Raw genomic sequence first — 15,145 nt, 5'->3', positions numbered from 1 at the left:
CTATGACGTTCTGGCATTTGAAGCGGGAATTTCGAGATCGCGTCACCACCCATAATTTCTTTTTGCGCGTTTTCTACCTTACCGTGCGTCTTCTCGCGGAAGGCGTGGTGACCTTGAAATTGTGAAATAGTAATTTACAAATACGACAAAAGTCGTTTTCTCTTCAGTATCCCTTTGACTAACGACGAAGCCAACCGTGCATCCTTCTGGATATGTAACAGCTATCTTCAGCATAGTAGCACCTTGCCACATCTAGAGAAATAGAGGGAAAAACCGAAATTTATTACATTTGTCGTAAATGGACTCACCCAAATAAAAATTATAACGAACCGCGCGCCCCACTTGCACTTGGGAAATACGTATAAGAAGCGCCCCGAATAGAAAAAAAGAAACAATTAGCCGTAGCATTCTTTTCATATATCACACCACTGCTATTATATACAGTCTCTAAGTTTTGCGGCATAGTTTATAGTTAATTTGCTCGCATGTTATTGTACGAAAAATGAAATTAGAAAGATTCTGTTATAAGCACACCATGCGCCATTGCATCAAATGTCTTGCCGCGCTAAAGTTTCTTGCACTGCTTGCGCTAGCCGAAGCGGTGCACATCTGCCTTGAGAAATGTGAAGACGTCGGCACTCGAAGTTCTTAACTTCCACCACTAGAGTACATTTAGGATGTCTTTTTGGACCTCGTCAGAATCAAAATAGCTGTCCAGCTCATCCCCTCATTTCTCTTGTTCCCGAACGTTGTGCCACTCTTCAATATAATCTGTAAATGCCTGTGAGTATGGTTTTCTTTGCAGTTTTCAGCAGTGTTTGTCATGCACGGCTTACACAGGGCTCTTTTATTCCATATTATAATGGTGTATGCTTTCGTAACAATGTTGCCTTCATAACTATGTTGTACCGGTAGAAGGTTGCCTACGCTGGTCAGACTACAATGGTAGGACTGGCAGTAGGTGGACAAAAAGAACAAATCCTACAAGACGCAGTGACCGCTGTTGAAAACTTCGCTCGCCGCAACGGAGTGACCTGTGCCCCCGAAAAATCTGAATTTATTAGAATCCGAGGCCGAGGCCGCAGAATTCACGAGCCGGTCAACCTCTTTCTAGCAGACTACCAGATAAGAAAGGTCCAGAAAATGCGAGTCCTCGGACTCTGGCTTCAGAGTAACAAGCGAGTGGACCACACAATCAAAACTCTCCGAGCAACGATGAAGCAGATCTCCCGTATGATTTATAGAGTCACCTATCACCGAAAAGGTTTCAAGGAAGCTGAGACGCTCCGGCATGTTTAGGCTTTTGTCCTCAGTCGGCTCACATATAGTCTTCCTTTCCAGGACCCCAATAAACAGATCTAAAGGCCCTAGATGCGTTGATCCGAACATCGTACAAAGCAGCTCTCGGCCTACCAATTGGAACATCCACTGAACGCCTAGAAGCCCTCGGTATCTACAATAATTGTGAGGAGCTACGCGCGGCAGTGCTCATTTCTCAACGCGAAAGGCTTAGCTTAACCACTCCTGGAAGAAAATTGCCATGCCGTGTAGGTTACCCATCTCGTCCTCAGTATGCGGGAGAAGAACTGAAGTCCATGGCTAAACAGGTACGTGAAAGGATCTTAGTAGCCCCTATTCCCAAAAACATGAGCCCACAATACCACAAAGGCCGTAGAAACGCTCGAGCTCACAAGTTACAGCGGCAATTCGGGGGAAATCCTGACACGGTGTACACAGATGTCTCCCGATGCGGTACCAACAAGTACGCCCTCGCAGTTGTAGGAGCGGCCGCAAGTCAAGGGCTTCTGACATGCGCCACTACTCGAGCTGCGTCCGCGAATACCGCAGAAGCTTCAGCCATCGCGCTAGCTATTAAAACTAAGGATATCCTGGGACAATCATCACTTATTCTTACCGATTCCAAGGTCGCATGCAGACTCTTTCTCACCGGGAGATTACCACACAGCACCATTCGCCTATTAGGACCCGACCTAACGCAGGTCCATGCGATCATCTGGTGCCCGGGTCACGCAGGACTCGATGGCACTGAGAGAGCGGACGGCGCAGCTCGTGCTTTTATCAAGTGAGCGGCCGACCACTCCGACGAAAGTTCTTTCTTACCGCAAGACATCCTTGAGCACCAACGGCTTGAGCGACGACAGTACAGTCCACCCCACTCTGATCTATCCGGGCGGGACTCTTACGACTGGCGCCGTATACAAACACATACATATCCGAACCTTTCTTTAAAATATGCCATTGACCCCACAATGTACAGCGATAGCTGTCCGTGGTGAGGAGGCAGGCCCACTCTCGCCCATATAACGTGGCATTGCCAGATCAGGCCACCCGAAATTAACTCGCCGCAAATAGCCGGCAAAATTTCCGGAAGGGAGCAGTGGGAGACTGCTTGCCAGTGAGGATCGGGTGGTGCAACTAGCACTCCTCGACCAGGCGCGGAGGGCCGCTCAATCCAGTGGAGCCCTGGAATAGGGGCCCCACCCACCCGCTTCCTAAACACTTTTTCCTTTTCTTGTTTCCCTCAATAAACGTTTTGATATATATATATATATATATATATATATATATATATATATATATATATATATATAAGTGATTGAGATCTATTTTCGGGGTTTATTCCAGTTTGCTATTAAAGGTGCGAATAAGCTTCTCGACGCTTACTCATTCGATGCATTGGTTCGAGGTAAAGGGACATCACCTGACACGGAATTAGTGATTTTTATTGCAAGCCACATATTTCGTCAAGCGAATATACTTTGCCTAAATCCTTAATATACATGTTCGTGATGTTTAGGACGGTTCGAGCACTTCCACTATTGTGCAGCGGCGCAGGAAACAGACAGGGAGACGTGTTTAAACATTTATGTGCAAAATGAAAGGATATCAAAAGTCTGTGATATGGGTGCCGTCGGGACGACCACCACAGCACGTGAGAAAGAAGAGTCCCATGATCTCACGACTCTCGAGCAGCGGGGGCGTCGTCTAGGAGATGCCTGGACCAGCGCGACCTCGGACCTCGTTTCCGACATCTTGATCACCGCCCGGGCGTAGCGGTTTCACGTGAGGGTTCTGGCCAGCACAGCACCGTCTGCGCCGTGATGGAATGCTGCTCGCCACAGCTGCGGTGCGGCAGCTCAGTCACCGGCGTTCCTCGCCTTGGCCAGGGCACCGCCAGGTACAGCTCGGGTGCACAGCTCATGGGCTCGCGGCTTACGTCTGAGTCTGGCGTGTGAACTATTCTTAAAATTCCATAATCACCACGCCTTCTGCGACAAGAGTCTTGGTAAGCGATAAAACACGCAAAAAGAAAACGCGGGTGCCAACGCCACTGTCAAAATAGTGCAACAAACACCATGACGGCATAGATACTGACGGCGTCTACTGGGATCCACGTAGTTCCTAATTGGTAAATATAAGTATACATTGACATCTGAGGGGGCCATCCATAAAACATACAAAGTTTCAAGAAGTTTCCTTGACCCAATGTCCCCAAAATACGACAAATATAGCTTGAAATCCGTGATGTCTCGCATGGAGATTTCGGCGCGAAATTTAAGAATGGAAATGTGCCCTTCATTTTCTCGTTACCATGGTGAAACTAATTACATTTCAGTTCTCAGAGTGCACGTTATTAGTCTTAACCGATGCATTGTATCGCTTTAGTGTCTCTTTAAGAACTGAGACAAGTCCGAGCCCGGCCCGACCCGAGCTCGCCACCTCAAAACCGGGCCCGGCCCTAAGCCCGGAGCTTCGACCCCGAGCCCAGCCCGGGCCCGCCGCGAAAAATACTTTACCCGGCCCGGCCCTGCTCGTGGGCTGGGCGGGGCCGGGGTTTTCGGGTAGGCCCGAGTCCGTGCAGTGCTCTAACCTCAATAACTGAGTCTTCGACTCACCAAAATTCTCCTCAGACTCACTCGAAGTCAGACTCATAAAAACTCTCCTCAACCGCACTCATTAGGTCTCAAGCTCACCAAAATATTCCTGAAATAGACTCACTGGCATTCACACTCACCAACATTTCCCTCAGCGAGACACACTCAGACTCAGGCTCAAGAAATTTTCTGTCAACCTTAATAGAACAAACCCCGTGATAATTTTCCTCAACCTGCCCTACTGGGACAAAATCTCATCGAAATATCAATTATCCGGCTCTCTCAGACATGAGTTCACGGCCCCATCTCAGTCTGAGTAGTCGACTGATGAGTGAGCTTGCCAAGTATGTGCGCAATATCTATTTCAATTTTCGAAACTTCATTTCACCATGTTCAGGGAAAGGGATGAAAACACGGTAGAGGAACAGTCACGTGCACTCCGTCATCTTTTTGAACCACACTTAATGAGCTAGTAAGAAACAGCTTTGCTACGCGCATAATGAACGAGTATAAAAGGTAGTTTGCAGTCACCATTAATATCACCTGACAATGTCGGTGAAATAACTGGGTAAATGCCACTCATACATTTTTGTCAGATCACAGTTTTACCTGGTAAGCAAGACAACAACATCAGCATCACTGAACATCGCTGCTTCCTTTTCCATAAACTTTAAAAATTCATCGTAAGATGACTTGTCAAGTACTTTATCGTGACCAGGTAGTTTCCGAAGAAAACCCTGCTTTGTTTCCTGAAAATAAAATACGCATTGACTGAATGATCTTCACAGAATTTTCGGCTCAAGTGAAGAATGTTTCTATAACCCTCTGTTTCTATAGACCCTTTTCATAAATACGCCACCTGACGGTGGGCTTTTCGTCAGTTTCGCTTCGCAAAGGAGCGTGGGATAGCCAGCGCCATCGTGAGGGCATGGAAAGCGAGCCGTCAAATGCGTGAGTGCTGCGATGTTTGTGTTGGCGGCTAGTTGTCCGTGTCATCCGCTGAAAGCTCACCGTTTGCATGCTTGAACGAGCTCTTAGTAATCTCCGTCGCTCTATCTGAGGTGCTTCCGATGCACAATGAGCAACATTTTGTACTCTTCAACGGGTTGGACGAGCAGTTTGGCTCGACTGCCGCGGTTGCGGGACCGTGACCACAGCCAACTCGCGTGCGCGCCCGGACCGGGAAAGAAAGGCTCGCCGAAGCTACAAACTTCTCACCGAAAGCCATGAACTACAAAGTTCTCACCGAAGGAAAGGAAGGACGCGACTGTCGCGGAACTATGCGACCGCAACCGGTGAAAATCCTGTCTGCCGCAAGCCACACCACGCAACTATTTTCCGGACGCCACGCGTTGGGTATATTTGTATGCAGTGGCATAGCCAGGGGGGGGGGGGGCACAGTGGGCCCGTGCCCCCCCCCCCCCCCCGAAATCTTTTGCCATAGCACACAGAGCACAAAATGACACTCGACCACATCTGCCTGCCCGGCCCCCACTTCAGATCAAGGTGGTGCCCCCCCCCCCCCCCCCCCCGAAAAAAAATTTCTGCCTATGTCCCTGTTTGTATGTACTAAAAAATGTTGACACGTGGCTTACGATATGCGAGTACTGTCGCTACTAAATGAACGGTACGCAACTTCATTTTTATTTTTCTAGCTGGCCTTACGAACTCTCGCAGTATTTCTGCACAAACAATCTATCGCAATTCACCGCATGCAGGCACTGGGGAGAAGACTAGTCCGTTTCTGTAGCGCGTTTACAAAACGGCGCCCTTCCGCACGTCCGTTTGACATCACGTACGGAGAGAGAGCACGTGCGTTCGTTTAAGTTTTATCGCGTGCCTTATCGCTGTTCTTGTCGCGATATCCTCGATGGTGGCACTGGGAACGCAGCACTTCTGCACAATTGCAACGCGCCCTCTCTGCGAAAAACGTTGATGACGGTTCACGATTCGGCGGTGCTTAAATGTCACGCACTGGCACGTTGCCGAAGCCTGCGTCGTCTGCTGCGGTGCCCTCACAATGGCGGTACACTGTAGTTTGCGTGCGCGGTGCTAGGGGCGCCCTTTTTCGAAAAGGGTCTATAGGCCTTTTAATAGATATTTATTTTTTTTCTTACTGCTTCGAGATACTTTTTTCAACAAAGGATCTGCGCCAGAACAAGACAAAGACGACATGACACAGACACGGCGCTGACTAAGAACCACACTTTATCTCATTTGCACATCAATATATACAGAAAAAACACATTCAGTATACATATCAGGGAACAAGATGTTGCTGTAGGCAATCCTATGTCACAGTTTCGTAAGGTACATCATTTCATTTTTGCAAAGCTAAAGCGAAGCTACCCTTACATAAAATTCGTCCGACGTCAGACATAATATGTGTGCGGTACTGTACTACATCAATTTTTCGCGCCTGGAGCATGAGAGGCGTTGCAAGCTTTCGGCACCTTTTAAGAGTGCCTCCGGGATCGGCCCACCATTTAGCAAGTGACAATGTGATGTGATGACATCCTGATGATAACACAAATTTTGGTGAACTGTGATGTCATCAGATGATAACTTTTCGCATTGATGCATCTAACGCTGTGACCATAAAAAACACCAGGCCTGCGCGGAACGGTTAACATAGGCACAGCGAAAGCTGGCGGAGGGGCATTCATAGAGCCCGCTGTAAACTCTCTGCAAGTGCAGTTGCAAGTAAAGTTACGCATTACCCACGACGAAATAAATCAATCGCATTTGACGAAGTACCGAAGCGCTGACTACGCGTTTCTAAGGCAATATGCGCGCGTGGGTAGCTGATGAGCATGAGGATGGCGACGATTTATGGCTTGGGCTTTTGCAGTGAGTGAGAAGCTTTAAACCACCCACTCGTTACGCAATTCACTCGGCGTGATTCCTGCTGTGATTCTACTCTTCTGCAACGCAATATGACGTTTTTTAACTCCTTTCCTCGCTGTATATAGTTCTTGTATAGGCTATTTTCGCGAGACAGATCAAACACTGGTGTGGCTATGGTAGAGCACTTACTTGCCACGCAGAAGACCTCGGTCCGATTCATCAACGAACCCTATTTTTTTTTCTCTCAATTCGCATGATATCTGCGACAGAGACTGGTGGTGGCGGCGGCAGACAACTACGCCTCGAAAATCATCTATTGATGCGAGCTCATTAGAGCTTACGTTGTAAAACCGGAGTTTGAACCGGAATTGAACTGGGGCACTTTGCGTGGCAGCTAAGCATTCTACTACAGACCCGCGCCAGCGCTTCAAACTTTTTGAGAAAACGACCCTATACAAGGAAGAGTCACGAAGAGTCACGGTCGGTCGTAGTGCCACATTAACAGATCCGATATTACTGGGCAGAAGCGTGCAACCGTACCGAGCGTCGCACCATGTGAAATGTGTGACGCGTGGTTGATTTCAAGCTGCACCCCCCCCCATTACAATAGCCTAAGCCGTAATGCATCACCATGATCATTAGCCCAAGCGTGAACACAGTGTGTAGCTACGTAGGTGCACTCATTGCGTTGCAGCCGTTTTGCAAGTACTTTGTAAATTCGCATATTGATTAAAAGTTATGGCGTACTGGGAACTTGGCAGATCCTGTTGCAGTAGGTGCTAAGACAGTTTACAAAGAGCTCCTCCATTTTACGCGCACCGAATGGTGTTTTCTTTCTGGTTGCCAGAGGCGGCTGCATCAACGACACCGTGATCTTTTTCCAGAATAGCGGGAAACCATACAAAAGGTCACCTAGTCCACCTGAAACCTTCGACATTGTTTAGCAGAGTTCGTACGTGTAAACATAGTTCCGTTTTGCAAAAAAATATCATTCCGAATGTCACCCTCTCGAAACGCTAAGCTTGAATTATTGTCCTGCTGAATGAACGAAATGAGTAAAATATTGTACTGACCCATTCTCAAATATGATTTGACTGGACGCAATGTAATATCAGTGTAAGGTAACGCACACAAAATAAAAATCTGTATTGTCAAGGATTATCATGTTAATATAGTGTTCAGGAAGGTAAAATAAAACTCGGATGGTCCCTGATGCATTTGCCTAAAACAGCTCGAAGGCGAAAGCCGCCTCTTTTTTCTTCCCAGTCGATTGTACTGTCCCCTCCTACGAAAGCTTTATACACCCAATGTTGTTTGCACTGCCCCCGGGATCGGAGACAATGTAAGCCTTCTGCATCACACGTGGTTTTGCTGTGCCCCCCGGAATCGGTCCACCTTTGACCGAACCGCGTTACTGTTTGAGGACGTCATCACGTGACGCCACGTGGTTTGGCGTCATACTAACGTCATGATGCCGTCACAAATTTTGGCGACCTGCGAAGTCGTGACGGCGTCATATGATAATGACTTTTTGCATCTATCGCGCCGACGCCGACTCCCAAATTTTGCATTTGATGAGGCATCTAAGAGTGTCGCCTTCATGACAAAAATTGCTAGTACTCTACGTTCCGAATTCACGAGAGGATTTTTAGCAATGGGGGAATTCCCCACTACGGCAGGATGCAGACTTCTGCGGCATTGGTAGATATATGCTTTACAAACAGCACGCAGCGGACAGCTCAGCCTACGTCGTCTTAATTATAGTTCTCGCGTCAAGAAATTGATAGTTTCGCCACAAAGGCCGCATGTCCCGTGGGTTACACGGTGAAAAAACAAAAACACAGCCGGAAAAGATGAAACAATTTATTGGGCGAACTTGTGCCCAGCAAAAGAAGCAACAAGTAAAGTGCAAGGAAGGCGGCATGCACAGACGTCGGTCGTCGGCAATCTAACAAGCGGTAATGCGCGTCGGTATTTTTAGATGTGACATCAAAAATTATGGCGTTATCGTTAACGGTCGCGTCAGTTTCAGAATAAATCATATTGTTGACGTTGTGCGCATAAACTTATCTGAAGGTTCTAAGATATTCTGGAAAGTTGCAAGTCATTTGGCCAGGGTTTGCGCAAGGCAGTGCTTATAACAATAATTGTTAAGGTTCATCATCCCAAAACCACGATTTGATCGTCTGAAACACCGTAGTGGAGGTCTGCGGAAATTTTGACCACCTGAGGTTTTTTAACGTGCACTTAAGTCTAAGTAGACGGGCCTCTAGCATTTTCGCCTCCATCGAAAATGCGGCCGGCGCGGCTGGGATGCAATCCCGCGACCTGCCGGTCAGTATTCGAGCACCTTAACCACTAGACCACCATGGCAGGTTAAGGCAGTGGTTACAAGGGCAACGAGCCGGTTGCATAAATATGAAACAAAAAAAGAAGTGAGCATTGTAATATTTAAACAAAATTTTCAGTGTCATACACAGAAAGGCTAGAATCTCGACACTTGCAGTGCACTACTTCAACAAAAAGAACGACTCGGCGAAATAACACGCAAGTATACACAGGGCGAGCATGAACGAACAAATGTGGCAGTTGTTAGCTCGTACTTGTCCTGTGTGCATCTATGTGGTTTTTGCGAGCATCATTGCTTTTTATGGTTCACCGCGCATAAAGTGTTGATTGTGCACAACTAATTAACCACTCATTTGTCTCTTCTAGCAAGCAGCTCCCCCCTTTCCCAAGCACGGCCACTGCAGAGAGCGAAGTGACCTTCGTGCGGTCTGTAGCTGCTGCGCAAAATTTGCGGTGAAAGTGTAACACGTACAGGTGAAAGGAGCGCACCAAAGTACAGGGCGAAGGCGCGCATCACAACTGCAGCAAAACACGAAGGGGGCGATGGCCTTTAAAGCCCACCCCTTGCGCAATCTTGCGGCTGATACTCAACAGTACCTCTGTCACGTTGAAGCTCCTCAGAGGTGTTCGTGTCGCGATCGCTTGATGGTGTATATAAAACTCTCGCCGTTAGTATGCTGGAGAACGTATTCATCGTGGCTGAGTTGTTTTCACAGGTTGTGCTGTACAGCGAGGGTTCGCATGTTCGAATACCCGTCCTCCTGTCTGGAACATTTTCTTCTGAACATTTTTCAGTGTGGGACGTACAAGGAACGGCATGGCGACACTGATGGCATAAAACTTAGACGACGCTTGAGCTTCGCCTTCAAGAGCAGAAATCGGACGCCGTGCGCGTCGAACCCTGAGCGCATCGGACTCCGTACGCATCGCCTTCTTAATGGCTAGCCTAGCTGCGGTTCTCGGTGCATGCCTCAACCGGGCCGTAAAGAGACGCACGACTGTGCGTGTAACATTGGCCATTTCAAACTATCCTATAATGCCTACGGCAAGTAGAGTTGCTAACAGCCCACTAGGCCATTATTGTATCTATTGGAATCAAAGAACGGCCGACCACGCGTCCAAAAGGCAACACGCGAGCCTACGCAGCTGCTCGCTTTCTTGATGCTTTTGCAGCTGATGATGAATAAATATATCTGAGCGCTTTGTAATGGCTGGGCCTTTAAAACACCCTCTCCTTACGCATTTCACATGATTTGACGCCTGGAGCGATTATACGCTTCTGCCACGCAATGTTACATGCGTTAAGGAGACTCCTTCGACTACGTGACATTCATATAGTGTTTTTTTTTCTGAAACAGTTTCAAGCAATAGCGTAGATTTGTGGTAGAACACGTGCTTACCACGCAGACGGCCTGGTCTCGATTCTCACTTGAACGGAAGTCTTTTTTATTATTTATTTTAATCGAATCTTTATCGATTTTCTGGTCAGGGACAAGATGATTTTTCGCTCACAACCAATGACGCCGGCACTGACACAGGCATTTTTGCGAAACGAGCTCTTTAACGCTCTCGCTTTAAAACCCGCCGGGAGTGTCCACATAATTGAGGATGCTTTTTACATCACAAGAAATCTAAAGAGTTGGGGCTATTTCGCTAATTCATATTTTATGACAAAATTTATACTCCCTTCCTAAGTAATTATCGAAGGTATTATTTTAGCTTGAGCAAATTTATGTGCCACGTTTACCCTTCCCCGTGCAAGAAACAAAACTCCCAGGATTCCTTATGCATTCGAGTAACATAACTCGAACGGGCAACCCATCTGATACGCGTTGCTTATCGGTTGGGCTTCGTCAGCCGCTATGTGCACCTACGTAGTCGTTGATGCTGTGCCTCATTTTGGTGATGATCAATTATGGCTGAGCGCTTTGTTATGGTTGGGTAAATTTAAACCATCTACTCGGTACACATCTTACAATGTCTGGCGACTCGTGCGTTTCTACGGTTCTGTCACGCAATATTACTTTTAATGTGAAAATTTTCAGCGCGGCAGGGCTCTGCGGTAGAATGCTGTAGAACTCACAGTACTTGGGTTTGATACTGTCTCGAACCTTAGTTTTTATATTTCATTGTGCTCGAGGTTAGGTGGATTTCTGAACCGCATGCCGAGCCAGCTTCTGATGGTCCAAATAAGCCTCAAGTCCAGAGTAAGGCGGAAGCTTGAAGCGATGAAAAATTCTTAAAGGGGTGCTGCTGGGGCCAACGTTTTGAACAACGCTTGGTATTTTCTTTTCCTAGGCATCAACTACCTTCCTAGCTGTGTACTAAAGCTAACGGCAATAACGACAGCCATAAGTGCCTCATAGCGTCTGATGAGACACGATTTTCGTCTTAAAAAATTAAAAGAAAGCCGCTCAATAGCCGCTAGCTTCTTGTGAATGCTCTCATGGACTGTGGTCGCAGTTATTTAATTATTTCTCTTGTATGTTTTGGCACCTGATAATTTTAAGTTTTTGGTTGAACTTTTCCTACTAGTCTTTAGTAGTAGTATTGAAAGAGTTATCATAATGTGAATACGCAACACATAAATACAGCACAATACAATGCAACACAATAAATAAATTACCGAGAGCAGTATCACCCTGGTTATGAGTAACTGTAGGTCCAGAACGTCTGCATCGAAGGACTTGAATATATGGTTCACCTGTAAGGCAAAATAATTGCATGAATGTGTGCTTCCAATTTGTAAATCGCGGCACCTATATTCTTGTTGTTTCAAGAAATGCGTCTGAAAATCCTCTAAAATAACAAAAAAGAGCAATTTTGACGCTGTCTTCGTAATTACTTTTTCTGGGGCATCTTTTGAAACACACTGTATAAATACTCCAGTACTTAATACATACTTTACGAAGCTATTTTTCGATGCCCTTTAATAACAGCATATCAATGTACCTCGGACAGCAGATGAGACGTGATTTTTTTTTTTATTTTTTGACATTGCAAGTTGATGATATACTGGGCGTTTCGAGAAATGTGGCAGAAAATATTCAAAAATAAGGAAAATGCCATATTTTCACGCTGCCTTCTTTATTACTGTCACTCTAGTGGCAGGCGTTTCAACATGAGTAGAAGCATCAATGACGTCAGTAATTAAAAATTAAGCTAACCAACTTTTTCATTAATTAAGACGGGTGGTCGGGTCAAACGGCAGAATTGCCGTCTTCCTGCGGACAGCCTTTCGCCGCATTCAGATTTCGCAAAGGCGGGCGCTGGCAATGATTACCCAGGAATGAAATTAAATGATTCCGCCGGTAAACCGAACCCGAAACGCGGAAGAGCGGCACTGTCATACTCCACCGAGATACCCAGAAGGAGTGAGCGTCGTTCTATCAATACTCGATCGACATCGCTTCGCGGCTGTGCAGGTTCCGCTTCTGATTGCAGCACGCATGGCGCACGTACATTCACAAATACAGAACTAGGGCCACTGTGTCCGTAGCCATAGGCGCGCGCAGGGTTCCCCTTCAGGGGGCGGGGGGTTATCGCAGCGCCTCATCTCCTGATTAAGTCAATGTATGTCGTAGCCTTTACGCCCCCCCCCCCCCCCGGGGGGGGTGGCTTTATTTTTAATGACACATACCTTAAGAATACTTTTATCACCTATGACAACTGCTTATATCTTCAAAAGAAGGCCATTTGCATAGGTTCATGCGTAGCGCCTTTACTGTGTGACATATTGCTGCATGTGGTTCTTATTAGCACTTTTTCTGTGTTCGGTTTTCGCCCACAAAGACTGTCAGCAACGCTCAGCGCAAACCGCGCCTCATTGTTCGAGAAGCTTCGCGATTATTGTAGATCGTTTTGTTAAGATTGCGCGCAAGACGCGAACACTCGAGCTTATTCTAGAGCTTGCGCGACAACCAGCGCTGGAATATTCGACGGCACATGTATAAATGCCGACGCGCTTCACCGCTTGTCAGTTGATCGACGGCCGACGCTCTGTTCGCCGCTATCAGTGCATACCGTGTGAATTGCTGTAAGTTAACTTTCCGTTTCTTGGCCACAAGTTCGGACAATAAAGAGTTTCATCTTGGACACGTCGCCTGGGGTCTTCGTCGACGTCACGATCACGTGACAATATTCCTTTCGGCAGTAGATCAAAGCATTGACAGCTGCCTCTTAGGCACGCCTCTTTTAAAGGTTCTTAGATATGTCGACTACATTGTAATTGTAATGAACCGTATATGTCAATTTATTAGTTCCGAGGTCGACAAGGTTTTAAATATTTTTAAAGTCAATGGCAAAGGCCTCAGCTTTACCCATGAGATTCCCACTGGAAATACGCTACAATTGTTAGATTTGAGTGCAACGTTTTCAAAGGACTATGTTTACTCTTGCTATATGCCGAGAGCAAAAAAAAAACATCGCTGATCCCTCTGCCATAAGAATCGGTATAACACGAAAGTCAAACATGTCTTCACAGACGTAGTTGAGCGCTTGTTGTGCATTGTTTCGCCCATAGGGCGAAGGAATGAATGCTATAGCAACAAGTTGTAATGTCACGCGAAGAACGGCAAGCAGCTCGAAATTTGCAACGCGCTGCTCAAGCAGAAAGGACACACGGAACGAACATACACAGGATTAGCGCGAACTAACAACTGTAACAGCTCGACAGTTAAAGCGCGCTGGTCAAATACAAAGGAGGACGCAAGAAACGAACGCACAAATATACACAGGATGAGCGCCAACCTTCACAGTTGTAACTTGTTAAATGCGAAGCATTTCTTAGCGAACCTTTGGCACTTTCAGCGTTTCTATCTATCTATCTATCTATCTATCTATCTATCTATCTATCTATCTATCTATCTATCTATCTATCTATCTATCTATCTATCTATCTATCTATCTATCTATCTATCTATCTATCTATCTAGCCGCCTACGTCTGGGTGCTCTCACGGTCGCCTCCTTAAATTGGTGTAGACCAAAATTGGCATGGGAGGGTAAGAGGATCTGACGAATATGATTGTCAAGTCATGACATAAATAACTTTAAAATCCTGTCGCGTACGTCGTCCAACCGTTTCCACAAGACACGTGTGGCACATACCCGTTTGCCACGGGCCACGGTGTACGGGTATGCGCCACAGGTGACTGAAAGCTTATATCTACCCAGGAGCGGTGAGAACAGACATTGGTAACTTAAATGCTAGAGTGTTAAGCAAAACCAACATCGCCAGCGTTGACTCGACGAATGAAAAAAATGAAAATTAGAATCCCAGCAGGAATTGAACCAAGAATTCTGCGTGCCAATCAGGTATTCTACCATGGAGCCACACTAGGTCTATAAACTGGTATGAAAAACAGCCTACGCAGGCGTAATATCAGTGCAACGTAAATTATGGTTGTGGTGCTTGCTATCTAATTTTACAAGAAAGCAATAAACACTACATATGTACTCCTACGATACAGGCGTCATATCAGATTAACGTCTGTGGTTCTAGGGCTGGGTCCGCTTTTATAGCAGTAACATTGCGTTTTTATTCCTATGATTCAGCAAGCTGTATGGAAGCATTGCTCGACCCCGGAGGAATACATTACGGAAAGTTACATATGATATCCACATCACCGCACCGTAAAGTGCACTTCGTCCGCCAGAACGACGCAGTGTCCTCTTCATTTCTTTCGAGGCTGGGCGATGACCTCATGCTGACCGAGGATGATGCCAGATTGGTTGACAGCCGCCTTGTAGACTAGGCTACGTAGGTCACATACACACAGGTAGTCCACGAATAGGACAAACACCATCCACTGATGTTGGTCTACGTAGCACTATCCAGGCCTATCAGCCTCGACGGCCTATACCTCACGAACGCGAATGGTGGCTTCAGGTTCCTACATGTCACCGGCTCTATCGACAGACAATTTGTCGACGAAAGACCGAGGCTTCCACGAATTCTAACAGCTCTACTATACCACATACCTCACTACACATGGACCCCTTGTCACCACCATCACGACCGGATACTATAACACACCATGACCAGCTGCGGGT

At 46.6% G+C, this 15,145-nt stretch overlaps 2 protein-coding genes across 2 annotated transcripts in view; both read right to left on the bottom strand.

Moving 5' to 3' along the window:
* The window catches only part of LOC119402347 (venom metalloproteinase antarease TserMP_A), a 64,837-nt gene extending 60,212 nt beyond the window's left edge, over positions 1 to 4,625 (bottom strand). Inside the window, exon 1 of the mRNA XM_037669491.2 lies at positions 4,506 to 4,625. Coding sequence (XP_037525419.2) covers positions 4,506 to 4,561 — 56 coding nt within the window. The 5' untranslated portion in view covers positions 4,562 to 4,625. The remainder of the gene's footprint in view (positions 1 to 4,505) is intronic.
* A 6,608-nt stretch (positions 4,626 to 11,233) lies between these two features.
* The window catches only part of LOC125759494 (uncharacterized), a 64,293-nt gene continuing 60,381 nt past the window's right edge, over positions 11,234 to 15,145 (bottom strand). The window contains exons 7-8 of the mRNA XM_049418347.1: positions 11,719 to 11,796; positions 11,234 to 11,311 (exon numbers count right to left, since the gene is read on the bottom strand). Coding sequence (XP_049274304.1) covers positions 11,234 to 11,311; positions 11,719 to 11,796 — 156 coding nt within the window. The remainder of the gene's footprint in view (positions 11,312 to 11,718; positions 11,797 to 15,145) is intronic.

This window comes from Rhipicephalus sanguineus, chromosome 8 (assembly GCF_013339695.2).
Source record: "Rhipicephalus sanguineus isolate Rsan-2018 chromosome 8, BIME_Rsan_1.4, whole genome shotgun sequence".
In the NCBI taxonomy this organism is placed as follows: Eukaryota; Metazoa; Arthropoda; class Arachnida; order Ixodida; family Ixodidae; genus Rhipicephalus; species Rhipicephalus sanguineus.
This window is presented reverse-complemented; position numbering and strand designations above follow the sequence as displayed.